General features: G+C 47.5%; 1 protein-coding gene across 3 annotated transcripts in view; it reads right to left on the bottom strand.

Annotated features, from left to right (window-relative positions):
• Nucleotides 1-27,596, bottom strand: part of LOC142583297 (uncharacterized) — a 122,723-nt gene that overhangs the window by 53,339 nt on the left and 41,788 nt on the right. For all 3 annotated transcript variants that reach the window (XM_075693709.1, XM_075693711.1, XM_075693710.1), the window contains exons 11-13: nucleotides 14,234-14,298; nucleotides 6,585-6,995; nucleotides 3,586-3,715 (exon numbers count right to left, since the gene is read on the bottom strand). In XM_075693709.1, coding sequence (XP_075549824.1) covers nucleotides 3,586-3,715; nucleotides 6,585-6,995; nucleotides 14,234-14,298 — 606 coding nt within the window. The remainder of the gene's footprint in view (nucleotides 1-3,585; nucleotides 3,716-6,584; nucleotides 6,996-14,233; nucleotides 14,299-27,596) is intronic.

The raw sequence follows: 27,596 nt of genomic DNA, 5'->3' as shown, positions 1-27,596 counted from the left end.
GACACACCTTGGCAGTTAATTTGGACAACCCTCGGAATGCAGCTAGTAAGGAGCACCGCCGCAAGTGTGCGATGCAGTAGAACAAAAGCAGTGCCAGCATCCAACCGAAACGAAGAGGCGAAGTCTGCATCACGATAGTCATCAGCAGAAACCATGCGAGAACAACAGGAACGAACATTTCATTCCCACTCGGGCCTTTATAGCTTATATTTGCATTTACCACCATGCATAACACTGCACTGGTCGCTTGCCTTTAGAGCTGTGTGGTCACCATCCAATATTGCTTAAATAGCAACCATTGTTTCGTCTGTAATGGTTGTGGCAAGCAGTAGTTTCGTCTAGACTCCGTGCAATGCACATGTAATGTCAAAGGTGGTGGAAACTGCCGAGGATTAGAAGCGATTTCCCTGCGGCCTGCGTGCTGGCATCAAACCCACCGGCTACATCGCAGTGCTATTGACGAACAGCTCATCGCTGAAATGATAATCGCGATGGGCGTGCGGTAATGAAAAGCATGTCTCAGAAGAAGGCATGAGTCGTGCGCCACAGCAGCGCTGTGAAGCAAGTCACGAGGCCTTTGCCACTGCGAATGCTAATCAGACATGAGATATCGAGAATTTCAGTTTCTGCACTGCTGTTGTGCCAAAAAGAAACATGATTTGCCGATTCATTCAGTAATTAAATGTGCAATGTAGTAAGCACATCTTTGTTATCTCCACAGCCTCTGTAATTCAACGTTCTGTTAATTTGGACACCTTTTCGGTCTCATGAGATCCGAATTAACAAGGTTTTACTAATATTCATGTTCTTATGTATGTTGCCACTCCGTAGTGTTCCCACATCTTACGCTGCACTTAAATGCGGCAGTCACGTAAATTTAGCTGTGCAGAAGGAAATTCACTCTCGCACATTGTAACACATGACCGGTATGTTGCAACCAGCGACTGAGATTGCACAAACCAAATGTTGCACAAGCGTCGGGAGAAAACGTCCCCAGTGCTTCTTGCGAAGCACCCAAAAAAAGTGTGCATCGGTTAAAACCTACCAGGAACCAAGCACACTGGGCCAAATTCACTGAGTGCAGGGCTACATTTATTTTGGGGCCTTAGCTTCGCTGCTATAGGGCCGTGTTATGAGGTGAAGCGTATCAAGGGTGGAAAGGGACTGCTGTCGTAAAAAATTTTACGTGTCCCTTAACTATGCAAGCGCACGCTCTGTCCTCAGTCACAATATGAGCACCAAAACATCTAATAACTGTACTGGTACCCATTCAAAGCTGTTTCTGTGGTGATTGCAAATCACCACATAGCTGTGGTGATTTGTGCCCTACCTCACTGTTGCATTTTCCGGCTCTTACGTTCTTTTTCCATGGTTACTCCAGAAAAATCAGAGGACACCTTATGGAGTTCTCACACTCATTCTCTTGGGACAAAGGAACGACAACACAGTAGTGCAAACAATCACAAGGGCATTTATCGCACCTTTCATAGATCAATGCCTGCTAGCAGAGTTGCTATCCACAATACATGCCGATGGGTGCGCGACAAATCTAGGAAGTTCGACTCACCGCAACCGGATAACGAGCGAATATGTTCGCCCCATGCTGGATCCCAATGCCTGATCGTTCGCGCGTACGGTCACGCGAACGGTGGCGCGTTCGAAGGCAGCCACGTGAGACGGTCTCGCAGAAGCATGGATCGGCACACGCGCGGGATGTCCACCGCACTCGCCGGCCCACTGCCTAAGAGCCCGCGTGTTCTCCCTTTTAGCGCCCAAGTAACCCCGCCTGTAGACGGCGTTAGCAGCGCAACACTCGCGCCATCTCTCGTACTGCACTTCAACCACTCCGACCGCCACGGGCGCCAGGCCACGCGGCAAAGCCGCACTGCTGGAGACGGGAGCTATGTGGGAAAACACTATATCAGGGGACGCGTGAGTCACGCTTCCCCACAACCTATGCGCTTCTTACGAGTTGTGAATGCCAAAGCATTAATGTCCACTTGAACGCCGCTGAGCGGTCCTTCAAGTTATGAACTCCTCACGGGTAAGTGAGCTCATCGAAACATTTGGCACATTTTGATTTGGTCTTACCGAGGCGGAGTTAGAATGCAGGTGAGAGCTTGCATGAACGAGGAACGTGCGGATAACACAGGCTTCTGAGAGCGAGTGACGTGAAGTCGTGGCGATGCCCTCTCCCCTCTCACAACACACGGCACGCAACTGGGGCAGCAGGTGTTCCCTTTCGCCTGCTCTGCTCCGTCCAGGTGCGCTAGTGACGTGGCATTGAAGTCGATCGGAATTTAGGTGACGTTTCGTTGCTGCAGACGCCGGCTTTCTCACTCGATGAGCTGATGCTTTCACACCAAACATATCAACGGGGTTCTACTTTGTTTTAACTTTTTATTTATATGCACTATTACTGTATTGTTGCTTCTGTGCCGTGTTTGATCGAGCAGAGCGGACTATGTACAGTATTAGAAAAATATTGGACTTTGCAAATAGTGACCATTCAGTGCAAGTACAGAACTTAATCAGATGATAATCGATTTGCCATTAGAGAGTTCTGAACATTCGCACACCCCTACCAGCACATGACAAGCCCCTACACCATCAAACACCAAGTAGCACAAGAATACAAGGTCTCTTCATGCTACAATCCTTCACAATACATGCCTAAACTGCACACCTCCAAAAAATATATTTTTCGTTTTTCTTTACCTTTTTTTTCCCTACTACTGCTACTGCTCCTTCAAGATAGAAAAATGATATATTTACTGTGTTTTCTAGAAAGGCTAGACAGAAATAATCAACTTTCAGCCAAATCAAGAATGAAAGATAGGTACCTTTTGCCGAGTAAGATGGTGCAGGACTCAAAAAAGTGCAAACACACAAAAGACACAAAGAAGCATTGCAGGGATGAAGCAAATATTACGAGCACCACAGCTCGAATAATTTTTATTACCTGGTGAAGAGAATGCACATGTGTACACCGAATACTTAATTGACCGATCGACTGGTTAATTCTGGTGCGTACTTACAAAGTTACATTAGCAAATAGCAGATCATCATCATCAGCCTATTTTATGTCCACTGCAGGATGACGGCCTCTTCTTGCTATCTCCAATTACCCCTGTCCTGAACCAACCGATTCCACCTAGCACCCGCGAATTTCCTAATTTCATAGCAGATACTAAATGCCTTTGTGAAGCCGTACATTCATGTTTGCAGCAGAGTGGTATCACGCCACCATCTAGCATGCGCTTGGATAAGAATAGCTGTTGCCTCCGAGATATGGGACAGGTTTATTGAGGCTTTGAGGTTTATTCCACATTTTCTCTTTCAGATAACACACAAAACGCATTAGAGAAGATGACATGAACAAGTACAGGCTCTAAGCCTAAATTGCTACTGCAAGCAATATTTTGAGTGACATCTCTGAGGCACATATGACACATGAGGCTTGAGACAAGAGGTTTCAAGGACCGGTGCAAGCATTAAGCATAACTTGCAGTAAAACATGATGTGGGCACAGTTGAACAGCAAATGACATGCTAGCATACTGAAACAAGAAACCGGAGCACTAACCACACTAGGTGGCAGGGCCAAGGTAAGGGGCGAGAAGGAGTGGATCTGTGGTGGTGTCGGCGGGTGGTGGTAGTGGTGCTGGTGGATGTGGTGATGCAGATGAGCATGGCCCCCACTTGCCTCTCCAGCACTGAAATGAAAAGAAACAAGTGAAGACCAACCACAACAGCACTCATAGAATCGACTATCTTTGGCCTAGTATTCAAAGAGTGACACTAAGTTACCAAATTGGACTGATGAAGTATTGCTCAAAGGATCATTTTCATCCCATTTGACAGGATATAGGTGTATTACAGGAGGAAACAAAGGCCAATGAACGCTACCTAGACAGCGCCTTACAACTTCCAATGCATAACTGAAATTTCCAATCTAGCCTGGTAAGGTGCCCTTTAAGGGAATGCTAGAGAGGAACATTAGGTTAAGCTGAACTAGTAAACTACCCTTATAGAATACCAGAACCATCAGTCTTACCATTAGTAGAGTGTCGGGAAACATTAATGACTCAAAAATGAAAGACAGGCTCGCAGTTTCCCCAACAAGCTCCATGTCACAGCATGGAATATAGGTGGCGTCTACTCATGACCAACTAATAGCGTACAGTCAAAGCTCGATATAAAGAAGCTGTACTTGCAGCAAAAAACGTTGTTAAATCATGAATTTCATTATTTCAAGGACAGCTTCACAATTTCGCAGAGCATTCCTGGTGGATAGTATCATGTCAGTAAGCACTTTTAAACAAATTGCAAGACGGCCAGGCCCTAATAACCCCATTATGAGCACCAGCGTGTGCAGTGCAGATCACGTCGAGATCAATGTGGCTCAATGTGGCATTACACATTGTGTAATGCCACATTAACGTAATGTAATGCAACACACAGTGTTGCATTAAACAGCACCGTAAATCTTGGATGCCACGGTCTACTGCGCCAAGTGCCCGCAGCCATCATCAGAAGGCGGCCACAAATTGAACACAAAAGTGTAAGAAAATACGAATATTCGTCCTGTGAAACCAAAAAGAAAGTCACCCTTTCACCAAGAAGGCTAAGCATTGACAGTGATAACAAAGAGACAACTGCATGAAGTAAGTTTCTTAGTTTTATCAGTGCCACGCGCACTGAAACAAACATGAAGAGATCTCACTCGGTGACCACGAACTTGCTGTCACAAAGCGAGCAAACGCACCGCACCATATCTCGGGAACTGGAGATCGCTTGACTGCCACGCCAATGTGCGGAAACGCAATGTGCATCACAGCACTAACCATCTCAGCTAGCCCCTTTGCACTTGTGGCAGATTACCTCCAAGATGCAGGAGACACGTGTTATAGGGGAGATGGCACATAGACGCGCGTTCCTGCCCCCTACCGCTAGCGTAGGCTTGATCACATTACCCCTCTGTCCCCCATCATCCTTGCGCAGATGGAATCGTCAACTCTTGCGTTTCTCCGACCGGTGCGAGCTGCCGCACACCCCATGGCTTCTGCAAGTTGTTTACCAACACAAGAATGGCGCAGTGATGTTTCCTGCCTACAGCGGCACGGTGTGCACACTTCGAAAAAAGTATTTATCAGGCAGAAGAACGCTTGAAATAACTTCTCTTTCAGGCGACATCTTCCTTGTTTTTTTGCTACATTTACTAGCTATACATGCTCCAAATACATGCTTGAAATGGCCAAGAACTTCGTTACACTGAAACTGCGTCGAGAAATTACTCCGTTATATTGCAAAAAAAAAATACACAGTTTTCAATGGAACTAAAATCAAAAAACAAAAATAGTTCCGTTACATCAGGAATTTCTTTAAGTTAAGGTTTCACTGTATAGATAAACTAAGATTACGTTTTATTCTGATAACTGAGTGTCGTTCTTTGGTATCTCATTAGAAGGCGATACAGTCGTCGACTGATTCTTCGGACTCCAAAAATTCGGACATGTTCAGTTATTCGGTCTGCTTCGTGGCACCGCCATTCTCCCCATAGACCATAATGCTGAAATGCCAGACAACTGCCGAACGTTCGGACACCTTGCAACCTCTCACATGATTTTTCGGACACTCCTTGAGCCAACTCAATCAAGAGCACCATGCACAGACTCTGATCGGTGCATGGTTCGGCTTGCTGAACGCCATTTTTGTTTTGAACGGAGCCTCCTTGCTGCCCCACAAAGTGGCACTACTGCAAATCCCCGCTCATCATCGTCGTTTCTGCCTGGTTCGTGGCCACAGCACTTCCGGTCTCAGCTTAGTAAGCCATGTCAAGACAATCTAGCAGCTGATTTGTTTCTTTCTTTCTGCATGACGCTGCGAGTAGGCTACATTATTCGTTTGTGCGACTGGTGTCAGCGTGATGGCATTGTGTGCTGTGTCGAGGTTGCAGTGATCCAAAGCCACATATGGAAACATCGTGTCAAGTGTCCAATGGTGTCGACAGTGCCCGCGCAGACTGCGCTGGGGAGTGCCGGCAAGCGGGTGCCGGGAGCCTTCCGATGTGCTCCCTACTGACGCCGAAAATGTTCTGCCGAGACCTGCGCAGTTGTTGCATTGCGATTCTGGACACTGTCTCATTTGACATGTTTCACAGGTGCTGACACTGCTGTACTGACATGCGCAGAACTCGATGACGGCGAGATCATTCGTTAGCTTTCTGCTGCACGGCCAGACGATGACTCCAAGTCGGAAGATGAAGCATCATGTGCTACGCTGCCGGTGCATGCGGAGCGTGTACAAGCAGTGACTGTGCTTTCAGCCACCTATAGTGACCGTACGACCCTCTCCGAGATTCAGGGTTATCTGATTGCGTGTAAACCGAACAGCGTGCAACGGCGCATTCACGACTTCTTCAAGCCTCTACTACCAAGCCTGTATATGTGCATGGAAGTGAAGGATTTCTTTTTTTTTTTTTTTCTTAATCTGCTTTTTCGGACACCTGTTTCTTCGGACATTTCCGCAGTCCCCGTGAGGTCCGAATAAACGGTCGGCAACTGTATATAAATGGCAGCTTACCCAGTGGGGGATGCGAAGACCATCTCGGCCTCAACACTGGGGTCCAGCACAACCGCCTCGCTGGCCACCTGAACCGGGGGCGGACTCAGTGTCGCCTGGCATCCCCCGCTGCTCTCCGCAGACGAGGAAGAGGCCGCCCCCCGGCCGCCGTGTCCCTCGGGGACAGCCTGGGGAGCCACCGCCGTGTCCCTCGTGCTCTGTGCCACCAGGAGTGCCCCCCGCTCTGCACTGGTGCACACGTACAGGCTCTCAGGCGGCGCCGATGGTGCCATGGCAGGAATAGGAGGGGCGGCGACAGCAGCTGCAGCTGCAGCTGCAGCAACGGCAACGGCGGCGGCAGCGCCTGTCGTCAGCCCTGGAGCTGCCCGCTGGGCTTCCATCATGCGTTGCAGAGCTATCGCCTCTTGCTGCCTGTAAGGTTGGCGCGAGAGGATGTCAAGGCTTCCATTCTTTTCACTCACTGGCACGTGCGTGCAAAGGTGTGCGTGTACAAAAATACATCCATGTTAAAAGCCAAATGCAACAAAATTTTGGGCCATGTAAAAACTCTATATTCAGATAGTGTACTACAGAGCAGCCTTAGAGCAAAATTTTATGCTCGTAGAATGGGGGGAAAGCGTAACAATGGCTTGGAAAAGCGGGCATTTTTGGTACCGAAACTGGAAAAAGAAGTAACGCCGCCATTACAACTCCGCTGATTCGCGGCGACGCTCATCAAGAGAATGCACATATTGACCTTGAAGATCGATAGACTGTTCTCAGCACTCTGAATTGAAATAGATTATCGGGAACCGAATCAAGCTAACAAACAATGAAGCCTATAAAGGAAAGCACAGGAGAAATTACAGTCAAACCAGACTATATCGAACCCGTTTACATCGAATTATTCCATATATCGAACAATTTCTGGACACGGTATAGTTACAATGAGTATATATGGCAAAAATTACGCATACATCGAACAAAACTAGTAGCGACTCCCGATATATCGAATGTCAAGCGGCGGAAAGTGCCCCCGGAAGTTGGCTTTCCCTCGCGGTAAAGGGAAAACTCGGCGGCGCGGCTCCATTCTACCGCTCTCCCTACGTGACCGCGCTACATCGGAGCCGCCGACACCCCCCTACAAATAATGATCCTAGCCCGCCCGCCAGCAGCGCTTGCTCAGACAGCCAATCAGAGGCTCTTGTGCCCTCGTCGTGCAAGATGGCGAAAGTGCGAGTTGTCTCGCTGCTTATCTGATTCATTGTGTGCGCCTTCTCCCGCAGTGTTGCCGTGATGAAGCGGCAGAATTCGCCTTTCGTCGTGAAGCTCGAAATCATAAACCGGGTCGAACGCGGTGACAAGTCGGATGTCCCCGCAACGTACAAGATTACGAGGTGCACTCTCGGCTCGATCTTGAAGGGGGAAATTAGGGCTAAAGCGGCCTAACTCGCGACCCGGTGCCCGTAGTGCCCGTGGCGCCCGACGTATATGCACGGCCGTGTACGAGTGGTTCATCCAAAATAGCTTCAGCCGTACCGACTTCCGCGTGCTCGGTGATGACTGTAAATTCTGATTAATGCGACGAAGCCGTTGTCGTTGTTGCCAAAGTTTGGAGCGAGCTGTCAGAATTTCCGGAAGCTGTTGACGAATCAATGGTGGACGCGTTTGTGAGCGCAAATGATGTGTGGCGACCACGGGAGAGCCCGGAAACGAAGACTACATTGCCGACATCGTGCCGAGCACAAGTGAAAATGGGCACAACGAGGAAAGCAACGACAGTCTTTGGCCCACATCCTCCGAAGTGATTGGTGCGCTCGCACTAGTCCGGTGCTTCTGCGCGAATGCGGAATGTTGCGGCCTCAGCTGCTCAGACTCCTTAGACAACGTGGGGAAGTGCGTGCCTCGCACGCAGCGAAATTGCCCAAGCAGAAGAAAATGCAGGACTATTTCGTGCGAAACGAAGCTAGTTTCATCAATAAAGTGATTTTATAAATGGTATGTGCTTTTATGGCATCCAATTATTTAGCAGGCTTATATCGAATTATGCTCTACATCGAACTGATAGGCGTTTTTTTGCGAGTTCGATATAGCCGGGTTCGACTGTACAACCATGTTTTCTACATTAAAACGTAGAAGTAATAATGAAAAAGGAAATGAAAGTTCAAGAACAAAACAATCTGCCACCGCTGGGAGGAAGCGCCAATGAAATGCAGCCGCTATGGCTGCGACCAAACCCGCGACCAAACCCGCGACCCTGAGCTCGGCAGCACAACGCCATAGCCCTCGGGTCATGGCGGCGATTATGGAATGGCATGTGTAGAATGTCCTGTCAACCACAGACATCACATAGTAGTACATGAATTTAGTCGCAGAAAACTGGCCACTGTATCACACGCAAGTTGTGTAGGCAGCTCCTACTGGTGTCAAGATAGATGTTTTCCTCTGCTTTCATGTCCCCTTTTATTATAATTTTCAACCTTCAACTAAGAAAACAGTTAATTTCCCATATGCTTCTCTGACTGTGTATTAGGTTCATTCAGTCAGCCCCCTGAAGGCTCATTAAGGCGGGATGAGGGTCACGAAAACATTTATTTTTCACCATATGTTGCATAAATGTTTTGTGCAGATATATTGTAGAATGCCGATTTCAAATATCTCACTTGGAAGAAAAGATATGACAGAATACAATAGTCCTCATTAGGTCATTTCTTACGGGTCTTTGTAGTAATTTTTCATGAAAACGAAGTGTTTTTAAGAATATTTCAGAATATGCAAACATTTCCAAAGGCCCACTGCACATCCTAAAGCTAAGCAAATATAAATAAAGTAATTGTGATTATCACAAATACCAAAGTTGGGAACAAGAAACCATGTGGCAGTAATTAGCCTACATTTAATCTACTTAATAATCTGTCACATTTAAGAAAAAACGGAAAGCTTTAGAATGTAGCTGTGATATTACGAAAAAAAATGATATCTAGTTCACTGAAATCAGTTGATGCAAACATTACCAAAACTTCCGTAAGGCAAAAGCACTTGACAAAAAAAAAAAGAAAGTAGAGAAAATTGCATTTAAAGATTTACTGCCACTACCTCTTTTATCTATTGAGCACATGTAAAACCTTTAGGCTCTAGCATGTTGCCCAGGTGTTGCTGAGCACAAGAACACCAAAGTTACTGAAATCGATTCATGAAAACTTTATCAAACCTGTCGTAAGGCAAAGGCACTTAATGAAAAAACACATCCAGAAAGTCACTTTCATGTTTTCAGTTTCAAGCTTCGCCACTTAAAATGGAACTGCTGCTTAAACGGAACACCAGCCTCATGATTGGTTGGTTTTGTATTCATGCAATGCTCTTGAAACATGAAACTTTCAGGACATATCTAATCTTGTGTGCTGCTTACAAATATGCGATTAAGTTTTTTTAAGGTCAACAAAAAAAGTAGTTACAATTTTTCTTGTGTTAAAAATTTGGCATATGACTTGCAAAAAATGTACTGCTACAGGATAGCTAAAAGTAAGCAGGTATGTTCCTGGATATTCAAATACTGCAAGTTAGCACTTGGATGTTGGTATCTGTACTTTAGCAAAGTTATGAAATTCTGAAGTTGCATGCAGCTTTACAAATGTGAACTCTTGTTGGTGATTTCTACAGGATTTCAAAATATTTGACTGTCCTAAGACACTATATCATAGTTTTTTTGCACTCTCTGCCTCACCTTCATTCAGGGGAAAAACAATGACATTAACTGAATGAGTAGAAGGGACACAGTGCTGGTCCCAACATCTGAGACTTTAAAAAAGCTATACTTGAGAAAAATAGACAAACTATAAAAAAAAGAGCAGGAAAAATATAAAATTCAAGCTTCAATACCGGGGAATAATAATTGCAATATAATTAAAAACGCAAAATTATTCCGCTGATGCAGACATTAGGCGCACCATATAGGCTCCTAACAGAATCTGGAATGCACCAGCAAGAACTCGGGTACGCGCGAGAGGCACGGGAATAGGCATCAGCGGTCTCCAAACTAAACCTTGTGGGGATGCGTGACTCTCACGCCTCCCCTGAGATCTAGTTTTCCCGCATGGCTCGTCTCCTGCAGGGCGGCTTCGCCCGCCGCGTGGCCTGGCGCCCGCGGCGGTCGGGTGGTACAAGCGCGGTGCGAGAGATGGCGCGAGCGTCGCGCCGCTGCGGGGTTACTCGGGCGTCGGGAGACAAGGCGCTCTGTCGTTGTTGGGTTCGAGACAGGAAGCGGGACGGTCGTGCCGCACGTGCAGCGACCCTCTTGCCCGGTCGGCGCGCGGCGGGGACGTCCCGCGCGCCCGCGCGGCGACCCATGCTTCTGCGAGACCGCCTCGCGTGGCCGCCCTCGAACGCGCCACGATTCGCGTGACCATACACGCGAACGACCAGGCCTTGGGATCCAGCATGGGGCGAACATATTCGCTCGCTTCCGGTCGCGGTGAGTCAGACTTCTAGATTTGTCGCGCGCCCATCGGCATGTTTCGCGGATAGCAACTCGGCTAGCAGGCATTGATCTATGAAAGGTGCAATAAATGCCCTTGTGATTGTTTGCACTACTGTGTTGTCGTTCCTTTGCCCCAAGAGCACGGAGGAGAACGCCGTATCTCCCACATCGGACCCCACATCTGGCTGCCCAACGTGGACCTCTTGGGGCATCGGACGATAGTTTTAACAGTTTTGCTTCGTTCAAGACCTTTGTTTGAACCGAAGCGTAGGCCTAGCGTGAATTTTAAACGCTAGCGTCGGCGGAGTGCTTTCTTGAGCGAGGTGATGGTGGCTGTAGTGTGTTTGAACATGTCAACATGCTAAGCCTTTTCGCAAGTGTTTCTTTAATGACATTCGTCAGTACGAGAGCCACGTGGTCTGCATCCTGGGAGAGCGAGGCTGAGCGCCCGCAGAGCAGTGGCAAGCCTGAAGCGAGTGAGTACGGAAGCCTCGTGGGTGGTCCGAATTTCTCATGTAAATAGCTTCTCCTATCTCTTTGACTCTGATGAAGTCGCGGCTCTGGGAGCCAGGTGGCCGCGGGCCACGGGTGCCACTACGGGCTGACTGGTATTGCGGCCTGGCACCGGGCGCTCCGACACCGTCTGGGACGGTGGGCGCCGTCAACTCGGATGCTGCGTGCACCGAGCGGAGTAGGACCACCTCACAGAGCTAACGTCTCCTCGCGGCTGCCTGTTTTGCGCCTATTTTGAGTGTTGTTTTTGGATGCCGGTTGTTGTCAGGGTAGCGACGCTTTAGGCCTAAGGCTTTACGAAGCTGCCTGTCGCACGTGGAGGGACACAACCTGGTGGACCGTGGCGTTGAGGTGTTGCAATTCGCTTCCCTCATTCTATTTAGCCTCGCACGAATTGAAATTACTCGTTCGACTCAAGAAAGCGAGCTTCGTTCACGTGAACTTAGCATCTGAGTAGTTGCCCGATCTTTTGCTAGCCGAGTTCAACATCGTACCACGTGGGCGATGCGCATGCATAATTCCTCTCCCTTGCACTACTTTAGTGTTTGCCGAGTGTGTTGAGTTTACGCAGCGTGATTGGAGTCACCCCTGGTTTGCCGTCACCTGCACATCGTCTGCTGCTGCCCCGGACTACGATCGAGCCACCCCGGGCGATGGTGATGCTGTGGCCAGTTCGGCGCGGCGACTTCGGCGGCCTCCTGCATCCAGCTCACAACCCTCGGTGGCGGACAAAAGAGCCGGCGGTCACCGACAGCTACGGCGGCTCTTCCCAGCAGGGCGCGTCGGCGCGAGCGACGCTTGTTCGTACCGACTATTGCGTCGTCGTCTCCGGAGTCCTGGCCTGGCATCGTGCCGTCGAGTCTGCAAAGCTGCCGCTGTGACCGGCGGACGCCCGCGGTGCACCCAAGGACAATGTCGGCTCGCATGTTATGGACAGCGTGCGGACATTTCTTCGGCGCGACCACTGTTTAATGTTCTACCTTGTTTGCGAAGCACAGTTTGATGTTAGACCGTGTCACATGTCACGCCGGAATATGTAGTGATTTAAGGTTGGGGGGATGTGGGGATGCGTGACTCTCACGCCTCCCCTGAGATCTAGTTTTCCCGCATGGCTCGTCTCCTGCAGGGCGGCTTCGCCCGCCGCGTAGCCTGGCGCCCGCGGCGGTCGGGTGGTACAAGCGCGGTGCGAGAGATGGCGCGAGCGTCGCGCCGCTGCGGGGTTACTCGGGCGTCGGGAGACAAGGCGCTCTGTCGTTGTTGGGTTCGAGACAGGAAGCGGGACGGTCGTGCCGCACGTGCAGCGACCCTCTTCCCCGGCGGGTCGGCGCGCGGCGGGGACGTCCCGCGCGCCCGCGCGGCGACCCATGCTTCTGCGAGACCGCCTCGCGTGGCCGCCCTCGAACGCGCCACGATTCGCGTGACCATACACGCGAACGACCAGGCTTTGGGATCCAGCATGGGGCGAACATATTCGCTCGCTTCCGGTCGCGGTGAGTCAGACTTCTAGATTTGTCGCGCGCCCATCGGCATGTTTCGCGGATAGCAACTCGGCTAGCAGGCATTGATCTATGAAAGGTGCAATAAATGCCCTTGTGATTGTTTGCACTACTGTGTTGTCGTTCCTTTGTCCCAAGAGCACGGAGGAGAACGCCGTATCTCCCACATCGGACCCCACAACCTACACGCGGGGACAGTGGGCAATCGTAAGCTTCGCTGCTGGTTATTGCCAAAGCAGTATGAGACTGCGCGACGCAGTGACTTATCTCCAGCGCGATCTTGTAGGCTCGTCTGAGCCTCTGGATAACTGCCTCCTCTTTCTTGCCATAGGAAGCAGAGACTGCTGGCGGGTCGCTTTTCGTGGTCGCACGTTTGGTTTCAAACTTTTTTTTAGAGAAAGTCGATTTGCCGCTAATGTTCGTAACATGATGAACAAAGAAACGGTGTATCAGCGATTTTTGAAGCAAGCCACTGCCAGGACTAACAAACAAGCTCGTCTGCTAGGCCTAGTTGCCATAGCAACAGCCAATCAGAAGGCACCTCTCAGAGTGTTGGTGCACTGAGCCAATAGGAAGGCCGCATGCATTGCGAGCTTCGTCAGAACGGTGCCTGATTGTTTCACATTTGCACTTTTTCCATGCGGCCATTGTCGGCAAGGACGCAAGGAACTGAAAGGGGGTACCTTGAGCTTTCAAACGATATCAAAATGGCGGCGCTCAGTAGTGGGAAAGACGAGAAACAGCTGCGTGAACACCGGTGTTTCTGCGCGATTTTGGGGCCGTTTCTCGCCGTCTACGCTGACAAAATCATTTTTCTTTTTCGGACACTTAGGGTGCATTTCGGGCCAACTCGTTTCGATACGGTGTAGATTAGGCATTACAGATGCCGAAACAAGTAGTTCTGAAAAATCTGTTTTTCTTTTTCTCATTTTTTTGGTTTTTAAGACCCGCGTCTCCTTAAATGTGCGAAGGCCAAGAAGCTTAAAAACCCTCAAGCTGTCTGAGTGATCAAAAAAAGCCTTATGGGTGGTACGTGCTTTACAGCGCAAAACAGGAATGCCCCAGCAAACAGAGTCAAAAGCATAACACTGGTAGTGTAGCACTGTTGTGCGACACACTTCGAATGGTTCCCGTGGACAGGCAGAGAGACACACGGAGACAAAGAAGAATGCCGTGGCCCTTACCTCTGCATGTACAGGGTGTGCTGGTACATGCACCGCCTCTGCATCTCTTGCATTCTCTGCTGACTCTGAAAGAAACCACAACAATGCCAGGCAATGTTTGAAGATAAAGGTACAAAGACAAAAGGAAGCGGTGCTCAATTAAGTATGTTTTACCAATTAAAACAGGTTTCCTTGATGTGGGTTTCACGAGACCAGAAGAAAGTGTTGCCACTGTTGCAAACATGCAAAAAAAAAAAGATCCCTCTTCGAAAAGGTCCTAGCATAAGTATAACCTTTTATCACATAAAGCACAAAATTTCAGAATGTTGAGTATAGCAGCCCCTAGAATCACTTAGTCATAAATTATGGACATTTGGTATACGTGTAAAAACCACACAATTTGATCCCACAGCAATGTGTGTGACACAAAAAAAAAAGTTTGCATTATGATGACTGGCACAGTTTCTAATAAGCCTTTATAATTAAGAGAACAGTTGAATTTAATATAAGCATAACAAAAGTAATGCTTCTATTTTTTTTACTTTTTATAGAAATTAGTCACAGACTCAAAGCCCACGCATAATTCTATTGGCTGCAGCACAATATCAATTTATAAAGAAAAATAAAACTGCCTCTTGGCCGGCGCCAGGGGTGAGACTGCCCAAAGTCATTTTGGAGCAATTTTTGGAGCAAGAAAAATTGCATTTTGGAGCAGGCCAATCTGAACTCTGGTGGAATATCATCATCATCATCATCATCCTGGTTACGCCCATTGCAGGGCAAAGGCCTCTCCCATACTTCTCCAACTACCCCGGTCATGTACTAATTGTGGCCATGTCGTCCCTGCAAACTTCTCATCCGCCCATCTAACTTGCTGCCGCCCCCTGCTACGCTTCCCTTCTCATGGAATCCAGTCCGTAACCCTTAATGACCATGGGTTATCTTCCCTCCTCATTAGATGTCCTGCCCATGCCCCCTTTCTTTTTCTTGATTTCAACTAAGATGTCATTAACTCGCCTTTGTTCCCTCACCCAATCTGCTCTTTTCTTATCCCTTAACGTCACACCCATCATTCTTCTTTCCATAGCTCGTTGCGTCGTCCTCAATTTAAGTAGAACCCTTTTCGTAAGCCTCCAGGTTTCTGCCCCGTAGGTGAGTACTGGTAAGACACAGCTATTATACACTCTTCTCTTGAGGGATAATGGCAACCTGCTGTTCATGATCTCAGAATGCCTGCCAAACGCACCCCAGCCCATTCTTATTCTTCTGATTATTTCCGTCTCACGATCTGGATCCGCGGTCACTACCTGCCCTAAGTAGATGTATTCCCTTACCACTTCCAGTGCCTCGCTATCTATTGTAAATTACTGTTATCTTTCGAGACTGTTAAACATTACTTTAGTTTTCTGCAGATTAATTTTTAGGCCCACTCTTCTGCTTTGCCTCTATGAATATGAAATATGAAATATGGAATATGAAATATGGCAGTACACTTCGAAACCATGATGAAACAGAATAAACCAACATGAGCACTCTACTGCAACTGTCTTAAGCAACGTCTTAAGCTGAATTTTTAAGCTAATTACTGAAACCCTGATACTGAAACCGTCTAGTACATGCAAATTTTGGTAATAATGCCTGTAGATATCTAATTAGTTGTAGCAATCACAAAAAGTATGCATTCTGCAATAGCGAGTCCGAAATTTTGAAAAGTATCCCAAGATATTTCTTTATAAGTACACTTTTCTTTAATGTCCCGACAGTGTGGGTGAAAAGTACCTGGAAATGCACTTCACAAACAGATTGTATGGAGAAGCCATAATTATGAACTCCTGAGGTGTATTGAATGCCATTTCTACATAATAGACCAGGCCAATTCCAAAGCACCTAATGCTTAAAGGGACACTAAAGGTTACCAGAAACTCAAGTTAAAGTGGTAGAGCAATGTTCTAGAACGTCTAAGGCGTCAATATAATCGCGAACAGAGCTTTAGTAACCGAGAAATTGAGGTAAATGCATGACACGATTTGAGACCCCCCAGCGACATTCCGGTACTAGCCCGATGACGAAAGGTCTCCTCATAATTTGTGTTACTAATACTCAACTACTCGTATTAAAAATATCATTTCATTCGATTATAAGCCGGAAAAAATGCTACTTGTCTACGTCTATTCGATTCTAGGAAAAAATAACATTTTGACGTTACCCTTCAGTAATATGGGTGTTCGAAAGGTTTCGTTTTCGCTCGACTCTGCGCCGCGCACGCTTTGGAGTTTCAGTAGTTTCGTTATCGTGTCGTGCTGTGAGGGTTCTGCTCGCGAAACTTTCATTTGGAACAAGCAGCGAGAATGCCACGTCCATGTGATGTCGTGGGAAGCCCTCGTTGCTTTCCCGCTCCGGAGAGCCGGTGTCGAGGCCGCCGTCGTAGTACGCAACGACGCCGGCAGTGCGAGCCCTCAGAAGCAGGTCGCGCTCGTCGGTGCTCAAATCGCTGAAGTTGAGCCCACCATCGCGAGCCAATCTGTCGGTGTCAGGGTCCATTGCGACGAGCGTCGAAGTTAGCGTCATAGAATGAAGTACCAGCTTATGGGCGTCTTGCGCTGGAGTGTGAGGTATAGTAGCGGCGCCTGGTGGCGGTGCGGGAAACGACATCTGGGTCGTGCCAGCTTGGGTCGTATTGAGCCCTGGCTGTGGCGAAGCACGTTTCTAGGCCGAGTTTTGCGTCGATTCGCACATTTTTATGCCCTGTTGCGAAAAGGCTCGTCGCTTCTCATAGACCACGCCGACCACGCTGCGAGCTCGCTGCAGCCTATAGTTTAACGAAAACGGACTCTCCGTGTGCCGTGGGACGTAACGTGGGACGTAATTCGTTTCTCCTTCCGCTAGCCACCATACTCCCGCTTTCGCTCTGCTGTCGGCTCTGTCTTGGCTCTGTTTCTGGCCGCGCGTTCGCGTTTTGCGCAGAAAAGCCGTAGCGCCGTCTGCGGACGCCGTTCTACTCACCGATGGCGCAACGTCACTATGAGACCATGATGTCAGTTCTCCTCGATCGGAGGGCGGGCGATTTGAACTGCGCTAGAGGTACGCGGACGCTTCAGAACGCATTTTCTCTTAAGATAAGTCTCTCCTTGGCACGAAACAAGCGTTTCGAGGTTTCTGGGATGGTATTCCAACAGTCCACGTTGACTTAATAGTAACCTTTAGTGTCCCTTTAACTTTTTTGTATAATGTGAAACTATACTACAATCTGTTTTTATTCCAAATCTATCGTTAGCCCTTCGCGATAGCTCAAGAAGGCTCAGGCCTCACCTATACGGGCATAAAAACAGAATGGAATAGTTTTACATTATACCGGCCTTGGGAAGAGACACCCACCCGCTGAATCCACTGCAGCACGCGCCTCCCCAATAAAAAGCTTTACATTAAAGGAGGCAAGTCGCTTGTGTCCCTTGATCTAAAACCCTCTATCATCTACCGTATCTACTCGCATAATGATCACACTTTTTTGTCAAAAAGATCGCCGCAAATTCGGGAGTGCTATCATTACACGAGTTAAATTTCCTGCGAAAAGAAAATTTTTTTTTTTGCATCCCGCATTTGCTGCATGGTGACAACAGGTCAACAAACGGGCGATTGCTGCTGTAACAGGGCGGGACACTAACACACAAATTGCAGCCGGTGGAGCACGCCAAAGTTGATTTTTTTTTTCTTTTCACGAATACATTATGTGCATTTAAACAGTTTCTTCCGCATCGGTAATGAATAATGTCGTTAATATTGGCAAGTCTGTGGCAATGACGTAGCCATGTCCACTTTGAGGGCACAGAAACAGAGATGGGCATGCTTAGCTGCTAGTGACATAGAAACGCACGGCGGGTACGCTGCGGAAACTGAGGCATTTGTCTTCACTACTATACTAATACAGCACGTTTCCGCTAGGGGTGGGCAAATATCTTAGCTGTGTTACAAGCGTCGGCATATAAATAGGGTACACTTCTAACGTATGAGTGTAAACATGGCTACTATCGCTGCTGTTCGCGATTTGTTGCGTGCCCACAAGTGCAGACAAGAGGAATTGAAAGGCGCCTTTTTTGTTGTTATTGTTGTTGACAACCATTATAAAGCCTACAAATAAGAAAGCCAAGGCATGTTTGGTTGTAGCCTCTTTTTTTCTTTTTTTTTCATGGAAGTGCGGAAAGTGATGAAAGGAATAAAATGGGGCATCTGCTTAAAAATGTTTGGTGCTTACAGACCACTTGGTATGTCTTGAAGAGTCGTTCGCGTAGCATTCGACAGCATTCGACAGATGGTAAGCGCGATCATCATTAGCTAGATCTGGTACACGGCATATCGCTGCGGCAAGTTCAGGGTGCGACCCATACATGGGAAAGAAAACAAACGAATTTTGATGACGAAATTTTTACGGCAAAATTCAGGGGTGCAATCATTACGCGAGTGTGATCATTACGCAAGTAAATACGGTAGTTCACTTGCAGTGCCCTATGCCTACTTTTCATCATTTTGCGCCTCAGCTGGGGAGCACCGTGCCGCTTGGCCCTCTCAACCGTATTCTAGCATACTCTGAATACAGTCACCCTGGCCGTTCCAACAGCAGCGACGGCAGCCGGGAGTGGCCAGGTGCACGCCGTCTGCTTGCCAGAAGCTCCGAAAAGTCCAGTGTTATAAGTGCAATAATTATGGAAAACTGTGCGGGAGGCGCCGTTTTGCGGTGTGCGGAATGTGGACGGCTACACTCTTTTTCAGAGAACAAATCCATTCACTGTATGCAGCACAGCCACTGTGGGAACATGCTTTTCGAAGCCATTCTGGCACACCTTGGCACAATTTTTGGTCAATTTCCTGTGTTTGGCGCAGGAATTTGAGTTTGTACCAAACGGCGCAATTGGCGCAGGAGTCCCACCCCTGCAGTGCTCATCACGCTGGTGAGCCTCTGCAGTGGTGGGCCAGCCAGTATAGGATTTGAGGAATTTTTGGAGCAGGATAAATGTTGTTCTGGAGCAGTTTAGGAGCAGCCACCCTAGCATTTTCGAGCAGTTTCGGAGCAGTAAAATTGGTCTTTTTGGAACACTTGGACTAGTAACCTGTAGCCACCAATTGGCGAACCTTGTTTTTACTGTGCAATCAGCAAGTGCTGCAAGACACAAAGTCAATAACGACCAATTAATCTTGCCTTCCCACGAACGATATACCAAGCACGGTACGTTGCAAACATCTTTATTTGAGTAGGCAAGAAACTTAATTTTGCAGAACTTACATAAAATTTTGTAGGCTAAGGAGAACAAAGATATGCGCCTGAACGCAAGATGGACATAAAATTACAAATGAGCTAGAACAATTTGTCAGGCACAAGACAAAAATTGATGGGAAATACTTATGTGCATTTCAAATGACCGATGTGCTTTGATATGCTTTTCCATACTAGACAAGATAAATCTAGAAGCTCGACAAGAGACTACGCATCTATGAACGGCACTAAGATGACATGCCTCCACACGGTGTGTCGTACGGTGTGTTGAAGAACGTTCGTATCATCTCGTATACACGCTTTCGTTGTGAGGTGGTTTGCCGGCTTCCCGTCTGTCGTGTGACCTCAGCGAACATATACGAGTCAATCCGGTGTAAAACTAACTCTTGCCACCAATGCGCGACCGACCTTTTAAAGCTCTTCAACCTAACGGCCAATGCAGTGTGCCATGGCGAAAATTGGCTGTTGGGTAATGTGACCGGCAAGCTTTCCAGAAGCCGTTGTGGAAAGCTTGCAGCTAATACATACATATGAGTGCCTAACTGAAGATCGGTTCCGAGATCATGCATACGTGTTTTTGACAACCGTCAAAGCCCGCAACTACAGCAAAACCTCGTTAAAACGTACCCGCTTAAACAGTAGTTTCGTTTTATAAGTAGTAAAGTCAAATCCCCAACTCAGCGGCCATTGAACATAATGTGTTTTGTATCCGCATAAACCGTACCAGATTATTGCGTACACATCTGTTAAAACATAGCGTTTCCACTTTTCGTCGCGCAAACACGGCTGTGCGTCGTCTCCATCGGGCGGGCCAAGCAGAACAACAAGCCTCAGATATTGGAACAACGGCCTCCAAACGCCCTGCGCGTTTGCGCGTGAAGCCACATTAACATCGACATCATTTTGATTACCGTGCCAGAGAGCGCTGTGGCATCGTGCGAGGACTCGTGTCTTGCCGAAGCTGGGATAAAAAAGACGCCGGGTGTTCAGTCCATCGTCCGTGCTATCGAACGTGACACGAAGAAGCCGGCGCTAGCACATGACAGGGATCTCCTGTTGACTATGGCGTGTGGCATTTGAAATGCAAAGAAGTTGCTCGGCAGCGCTGCTGCGACCGCGAATAGATGTCGGCTACAAGGTTCGACTTTTTGCCATCGTTGCCTCTGTTGTTGCCAAGTGTCAACCAGCGACAGTGATGAGGACGACACTGAAAGCGACAGCACGGGCAGTTCAGGCCTTACAGTGGCAGAAGCTGCGCGTTACATCAGCCTCGTGAATGCATTCGTCGCGACGAGAACAGGGGCGCGATAATGCAACTCTATTCCAAACGAAAAGTATTCCAAACTCCGGCACCCGGCAATGAAAATGGCGTCCTGGGACTTCTGCAGCACTACTGCGCGCGTGCACGGAGAATACGTAACGCCAACGAGGAATCTGCCATGTGAGTGTTTGCCGAGAAGAGGGGGCTGGCTGAAAAGCTGGCACGCAGCTTCAGTAAGTTTGAGGCCACTGTCGCTGTACTAGGCTGCCACGGCATCAAACGAAAATAACACTCTTGTCGCGTGAAGTGAATAAATACTGAGTGTTTTTCCCCCTTTCATCACACTCTCTTCCGTTTTAGACAGGTACGTGGGTGATCTCATGCTATTTTGGTTAAACAGTACTACCGTTTAGTACATACTTTTTCCGAGCTCTGGCCAACTACTGTTTAACGAGCTTTCACTGTACTGCAATCGTGCACAGAAGTTCTCAGATTGGCAGAAAGTTCCGAACTGCATGTGCAAATGCGTGAATCTGCGTAAATGAACACACAGTATGCGATACAATATGTGTGCATTCCAGTGGCTGTTGATGACCCTGGCGACCCTTGTACCAAGACAGGCATGCCTCATAATCAGATTGTGGTTTTGCCACGTAAGAACTCTAGAATGAAATTTTCTTTTGTCTCGAAAACAAATGAGCGCCCTGGTAAGGCTGCACGCAATGCATCGGCCTCAGCCGAGTATTTCCCCAAATATATGAAAAACAAAGTAGTAGATAATCGAGTCGCGGACTGAACTATTTGAATGTTCACAAATCGATTCGTGTAGTTGAGTAGTCCTTGCACAACCCCACTGAAAACATTGCATGGCCATAAACAGGTGAAAATACCGCACTTTTGCGCAGTTAGCACAATATGACACTTAAGTGGGCGTAGCCAAGAGCAGGCAAGTCAAATTGTAGCAAAATGGTGCAAATGGTGCAGTTGGACCACTACTGCTTTGCACATATAAATTTTTGGGTTTGAAGCGAAGTCTAAGTTAATAGTAATTAGGGTCAAATAATTTCAAAGTGAACAGTTTGAATAGTTGTGGGATATGCATAAAAACTTAACACAAATGGCAGGTGTTGACAAAGTAAACATATTTTGCTTAATTGCAAAAAAAAGCACGAGCAAGGGAATACCAAAATTTTCTCATACAAATTGAATACAAATACTTAGCTTTAAATATTGAATCAAATAATGATATGCACATGCATTTATTAGCAAGTTCAGTTATTTTAACAAGCTTGAACATTGCAACTACATAGTTAATGGTAAAAGAAATTAGGCTAGTGGGTATTTGACTCACATTAACTTGAGAAATTGAGTCATCCCACTGGTGTCCATTCTCGTCAACCTGTGCCTTGTTATATAGCATAAAATTAGGGGTGTGCGAATATTAAACAATTTTGCATATATCGAATATTATATTTTTAATATTCGTATTCAATTAAAAAAATAGATATTCGAAAATGTCCGAATATTCAAATCTAATCGAATGTAATGCTTACTGTGTGGGAGCAAACACGGTTCTTAGCACTTTTTTCTATTTAATCTAAGAATATTGTGTCGATTTCCTGCTTAATTTTGCGATGATTTCGTGCTCCTAGCGAAATTTTGCCTGTAAAGCACACTTAGCCACTGAACACCTAAACCTGGTGAGAAAGCCAGCTTCTCAGTAGAGTGTTTTAGTCGAGCATTTTTACAGTCCGCTCCGAGCTGCCCCACTAAGCCACAGCGGAGCGGAGCAGACACTTCGTAGTTGCAGCGCCATCTTGCCAAATTCAGGGTAATGCCAAAAAAAAAGAGCCATTGATCGCTTTTATAAGGTAAAATAAATATATATATATATAGCCTTTATCAATGAAGTATCTAGACGTGTGCTTGTAATGCGTTACCAGTCCATTTTATCCAGTGGAAAACAAAGCTCCGTCTTGGGGAATGCCACATGATAGCCAGCGAGGTTGCATTCCGCATCCAATCCAATCCTATTTGATGCCAAGTGCTGCACAGTGCGCAACACATCCTCCCACACTGCGGGGTTTTCAAATGGGTCAGCACGTGCAACTTCTTGTAGAAAACACAAATCGCTTCTGCGACTTGTGCTGCGCAGACAAATATAAACGCGTGCTTCGACTGCATGACATGGTCGAGAACATGTCCCTGGAGGCAGCCATCTTGGTAAGAGCAACGCAAGCGAGGTGCCTCAATGCAGGCGCGAGAGAGGGTGTGCGCATCGACCGCCCTCGCTAGCGAAAGACGGCAGCGACACTCCGCGCTCTGCTCAGACAGCTTGTAAGCGGACCGTGTTTCTCGCTCCGCTAGCCCCCTTGTGACTAAGCAGAGGGCGCACCCGCACTTCCTCTCCGCTCAGCTGCTGAGCGGAGCGTAAAAACGCCAAACTAAAACACTGTAGTAGCGAGGATCAGTGAGGGTGCCCTTTCCTTTCTTTTTCATTGCCACCCCCTATCCTGGGCTTGTTGCTTTACAGCAAGTGCGATGGGTGACGACTGGCACGTTTGATGCAACATAATAAGGCATAGGCTGACGAGGTCAGCTACTGGGAATTACAAGTTAACATGAGCCAAGTACACGTTTAGTACAACAGCTTACTAGACTAGCTTTTTGACACTGACAATGCAATTGCACTGTTCCAACACAAGAAATTAACCCAAATTGCTCGTAAATGCATGTGCATATTATTCAATTCTATATTCGAAGCGATGTTTCTATTTTTAATACCATAGCTGATATGATGCCGTTGTTCGTGAAGTAAACCTTTATGTTTGTAATTAACACCCCTACGATAATGCCCAACTCGGGCGCTGTAGGCATTTGTAATAAATAAATAAATAAGTATTCTTGTTCGATTTGCATTCGAAAATTTTGATAGTCGTACACCCCTACATAAAACGCCTGTAAACTTGGACGCATTTGACTGTGTGCTAACCATCACTCATTGCATTTACTGTAAAGCAATAAGCTTAGAATTGGGGCATCGCTGCCGAAGATCAGCTCTTTAAGAAACATTCTTGTTGCAGTTTTTTTTTCTTTTTTTTTTTTTTTTGCAGTTGCCTCCATTCCTTTTCATTGAGCTCTTTAAGTGTACCCTTGCTGTTTGCAAACCCATGCCCCTTGCTACTGAGGGGTTGGCTTTCTTGCACAGCTTAGCTGTCTAATGGCTAAACACACTTTACGGGCAAAATTTAGCTGCACGAAGTCATCACAAAATTCAGCACAAAATAAGACATATATTCATAAGATACAACCAAAGACTAAGAGCCATGTTTGCTCCTGTACAGCCATCAATCTATCAAATTTGTTTCGAATATTCGCATCAAACCTAACGTACGAAAATTTTCTAATAACCGGTTTTCTACTCGAATACGAATACTCAAAAAAGAAAATTCAACAGAATTCAAAATTGTTGAATATTCACACATTCATAAAAAAAATGAAACAGGTTCACCTCTGAAGTCAGTTTGTTTACAATATGCATTATTTAGGTATTTTCATGTAAAAATGCAAGTTCAACATTTCTTACAATTACAGTAGCACAGAAAATTTGTTTACAGGCTCTTTCTTGCTCACTGTTGTACTTCAGTTTACTTAAGATTTTGGGGTGTTGAGGCTGCAGGAGCGTTTCACATTTGCCTATGATGCGTTGCTGCGAAACTCTGACATTGAGACACTGTGACACTGACTGTGCCATGCCGGCTGTTTATGCCATGTTGCACAAAGCTTCTGCAACCGCAGAAATAAACATGGTATGCATGCTCGCCGCTTTTGCAGTTCTCAGTGTAGCCTGCACGAATGATGTAGGGTTCAATCACCCCATAAGCAGCAGACTTCCCGCGACGGTTTGCCATCCGCCAACAAGCCTGCCGTGGAAGTTGGGCCCAACGCCAACGCTGTTTTACAGGTTGTAGGCCACTAAAGTAATACAAATCTATCTGCAGTGGCCATACGACTCTGGGGAAGCCATACGGCCACTGCGAGCAATATGTTTGGATAATATGTTACGGGGATGTTGCGAGTATAAAAAGACTTTATATTATATATATATATATCTATATATATATATATATATATATATATATATATATATATATATATATATATATATATATATATATATATACAGGCTGAGTCAGAGTAGTTAAGATGGCTGACCACCAACAACACGCAGCAGCCAGCGTCTCCGATCTTCTTCATCCTCTCTCTTCTTTCATCCTTCCGTAACAGGACCCTTGGGTGGCAAAGCGATGTCTCGGCGCATGGTAAGCGAAGAATTGCGAGTGAAGTATGGCTTCAGCTGCGAAACGTGCACGACGTCAATAGGCGTCTGACTTGAGGATGCATCAAAGTGTAGCAACAAAATCATGTAATTTACGTCGTTAATTTGGCGTAGGACTTCATAAGGCCCTGTGTAGCGAGAGAGAAGCTTCAAGGAGAGGCCAATCTGATGACATGGTGACCACAGGAGCACCCAAGCACCTGGCGTGAACTTAACATCGCGATGGCAGCTATCGTAACGCTCCTTTAGTATATGCTGCGAGGCTAATAAACGAGATCGGGCGACTTGACGTGCCATGTGAGTGCGATAGACGACTTCATGAGAGTACTCAGTTGCAACACGTGGCACAGAAGGGAGGATGGTGTCAAACGGCAATGTAGGGTCGCGACCATACAAGAGATAGAAGGGCGAATACCCTGCGGTGTCATGTCGGGACGAGTTATACGCGAACGTCACGTAAGCCAGCGTGGCGTGCCAGTCGCCATGATCATTAAAGACGTACATGGACAGCATCTCTGTGATTGTTTGGTTGAGACGTTCCGTAAGACCGTTCGTTTGTGGGTGGTAGGCGATGGACAGCTTGTGCTCAGTGGAACAAGAGTGGAGGGGGTCGTCGACAGCTCGAGACAAGAACGAGCGGCCGCGGTCTGTAAGTAACTGTCGAGGTGCACCATGGTGGAGAATGGTCATGTAGGAGAAAATCGGCGACGTCTGTTGCGCAACTAGTCGGCAACGCCTTTTTTATCGTGTAGCGTGTCACGTAATCAGTAGCCACGGCGATCCACTTATTCCCTCTAGCCGTCGTCGGAAAAGGGCCAAGTAGGTCAAGGCCTATCAAAAGAACGGTTCACAGGGAACTTCAATAGGATGGAGTTGGCCGACAGGTGCCAGGGGAGGTTTCTTCCGGCGCTGACACAATTCGCAAGTTGCGACATAACAACGCACAGAGCGGTAGAGACCCAGCCAGAAGAATCGGCGTCATACGCGGTCGTATGTACGCAAAACCTCAAACTGTCCCGCCGTCGGTGCATCGTGAAGTTGTTCGAGAACGACGGATGGCAGTTGACGAGGAAGGACAAGGAGCAACTAAGGGGGGTCAGGGTTGATAGTGCAGCGGTAGAGGATTCCGTCATGCAGCACAAGCATGCGGCATGTGCTGTCGGTGCTGCCAGATTGCATTCTGGCGATGATGGACTGTAAGGATGCGTCGCGTTGTTGTTCAGAGCGCATGTCGGTCATGTCAGTCAAAGCCATCTCGCAGGTCACCGGATCATGCGCAACAGGATTGGGAGGATCCACGTGGTGACGCGAGAAGCAGTCAGCATTCTTGTGGAGGCGTCCAGTCTTGTAATGGACACTAAGTCAAAATTGCTGGAGCTGCAAATCCCAGCGACCAAGCCATCCAGTCAGGTTCCGAAGGGAAGACAGCCAGCAGAGTGCGTGATGGTCTGTGACGACCTAAAACATGCGGCCATACAAATATGGCCAAAACTTGGCGACAGCACAAACTAAAGCCAAGCACTCCCACTCGGTGATGGAGTAATTTCTCTCGGCAGGTGACAGCAGGCGGCTGGCGTAAGCTATCATGCACTCGGTACCATTCTGTTGTTGGGCGAGAACAGCGCCGATGCCATGGCCGCTTGCATCAGTGTGGACTTCGGTCGGTGCAGATGGATCAAAGTGGGCAAGTATGGGAGGGGTGGACAGAAGCCCGATGAGAGTGGCGAACGCGTGAGCCTGCTCCGGGCCCCATGAGAAGGGCATGTTTTTCTTTAGAAGATCTGTCAAAGGCCGAGCAACATCGGCGAAGTTTTTGACGAAACAGCGAAAGTAAGAACAGAGGCCGATGAAGCAGCACGTCAGAAGCAGAACATGGCACAGAAAAACTGCATAAGGCGCGAACTTTTTCCAGATATAGTTGGACACGAGATGCGTCAACGAGGTGTCCCAACACCGTAATCTGACGGCGCCCGAATCGACACTTCGTGGAGTTCAGTTGAAGGCCAGCTTTTCAGAAGACCGCAAGAACTGCAGCGAGTCGGGTAAGGTGGCTGCCGAACGTGGGACAAAAACAATAACATCGTCAAGGTAACAAAGACAGATGGTCCATTCGTAGCCTCACAGAAGGGAGTCCATCATACGTTCAAATGTCGCAGGTGCATTGCATAGGACAAAGGGCATGACTGAACTGATATAAGCCATCCGGCGTGATGAAGGCCATCTTCTCGCGGTCCATTTCATCAACTGAAATCTGTCAGTAGCGGATCGAAGATCGATGGACGAGAAGTATTTAGCTCCGTGCAAGCAGTCCAAGGCATCATCGATGCGTGGTAGTGGGTAGACGTCTTTTCACGTGATCTTGTTTAAGTGGCGATAAACGATGCAAAAATGCCAGGTACCATCTTTCTTTTTCACAAGGACGACAGGCGAAGCCCAAGGTCTGGCTGATGGCTCCATGACCACTTTGCGGAGCACTTTGTCGACTTCTAATTGGATGACTCGACGTTAAGTGGCGATA

Source organism: Dermacentor variabilis, chromosome 5, assembly GCF_050947875.1.
Source record: "Dermacentor variabilis isolate Ectoservices chromosome 5, ASM5094787v1, whole genome shotgun sequence".
In the NCBI taxonomy this organism is placed as follows: Eukaryota; Metazoa; Arthropoda; class Arachnida; order Ixodida; family Ixodidae; genus Dermacentor; species Dermacentor variabilis.
The sequence above is the reverse complement of the archived record's forward strand: the minus strand, read 5'-3'. Positions and strand labels throughout refer to the sequence as shown.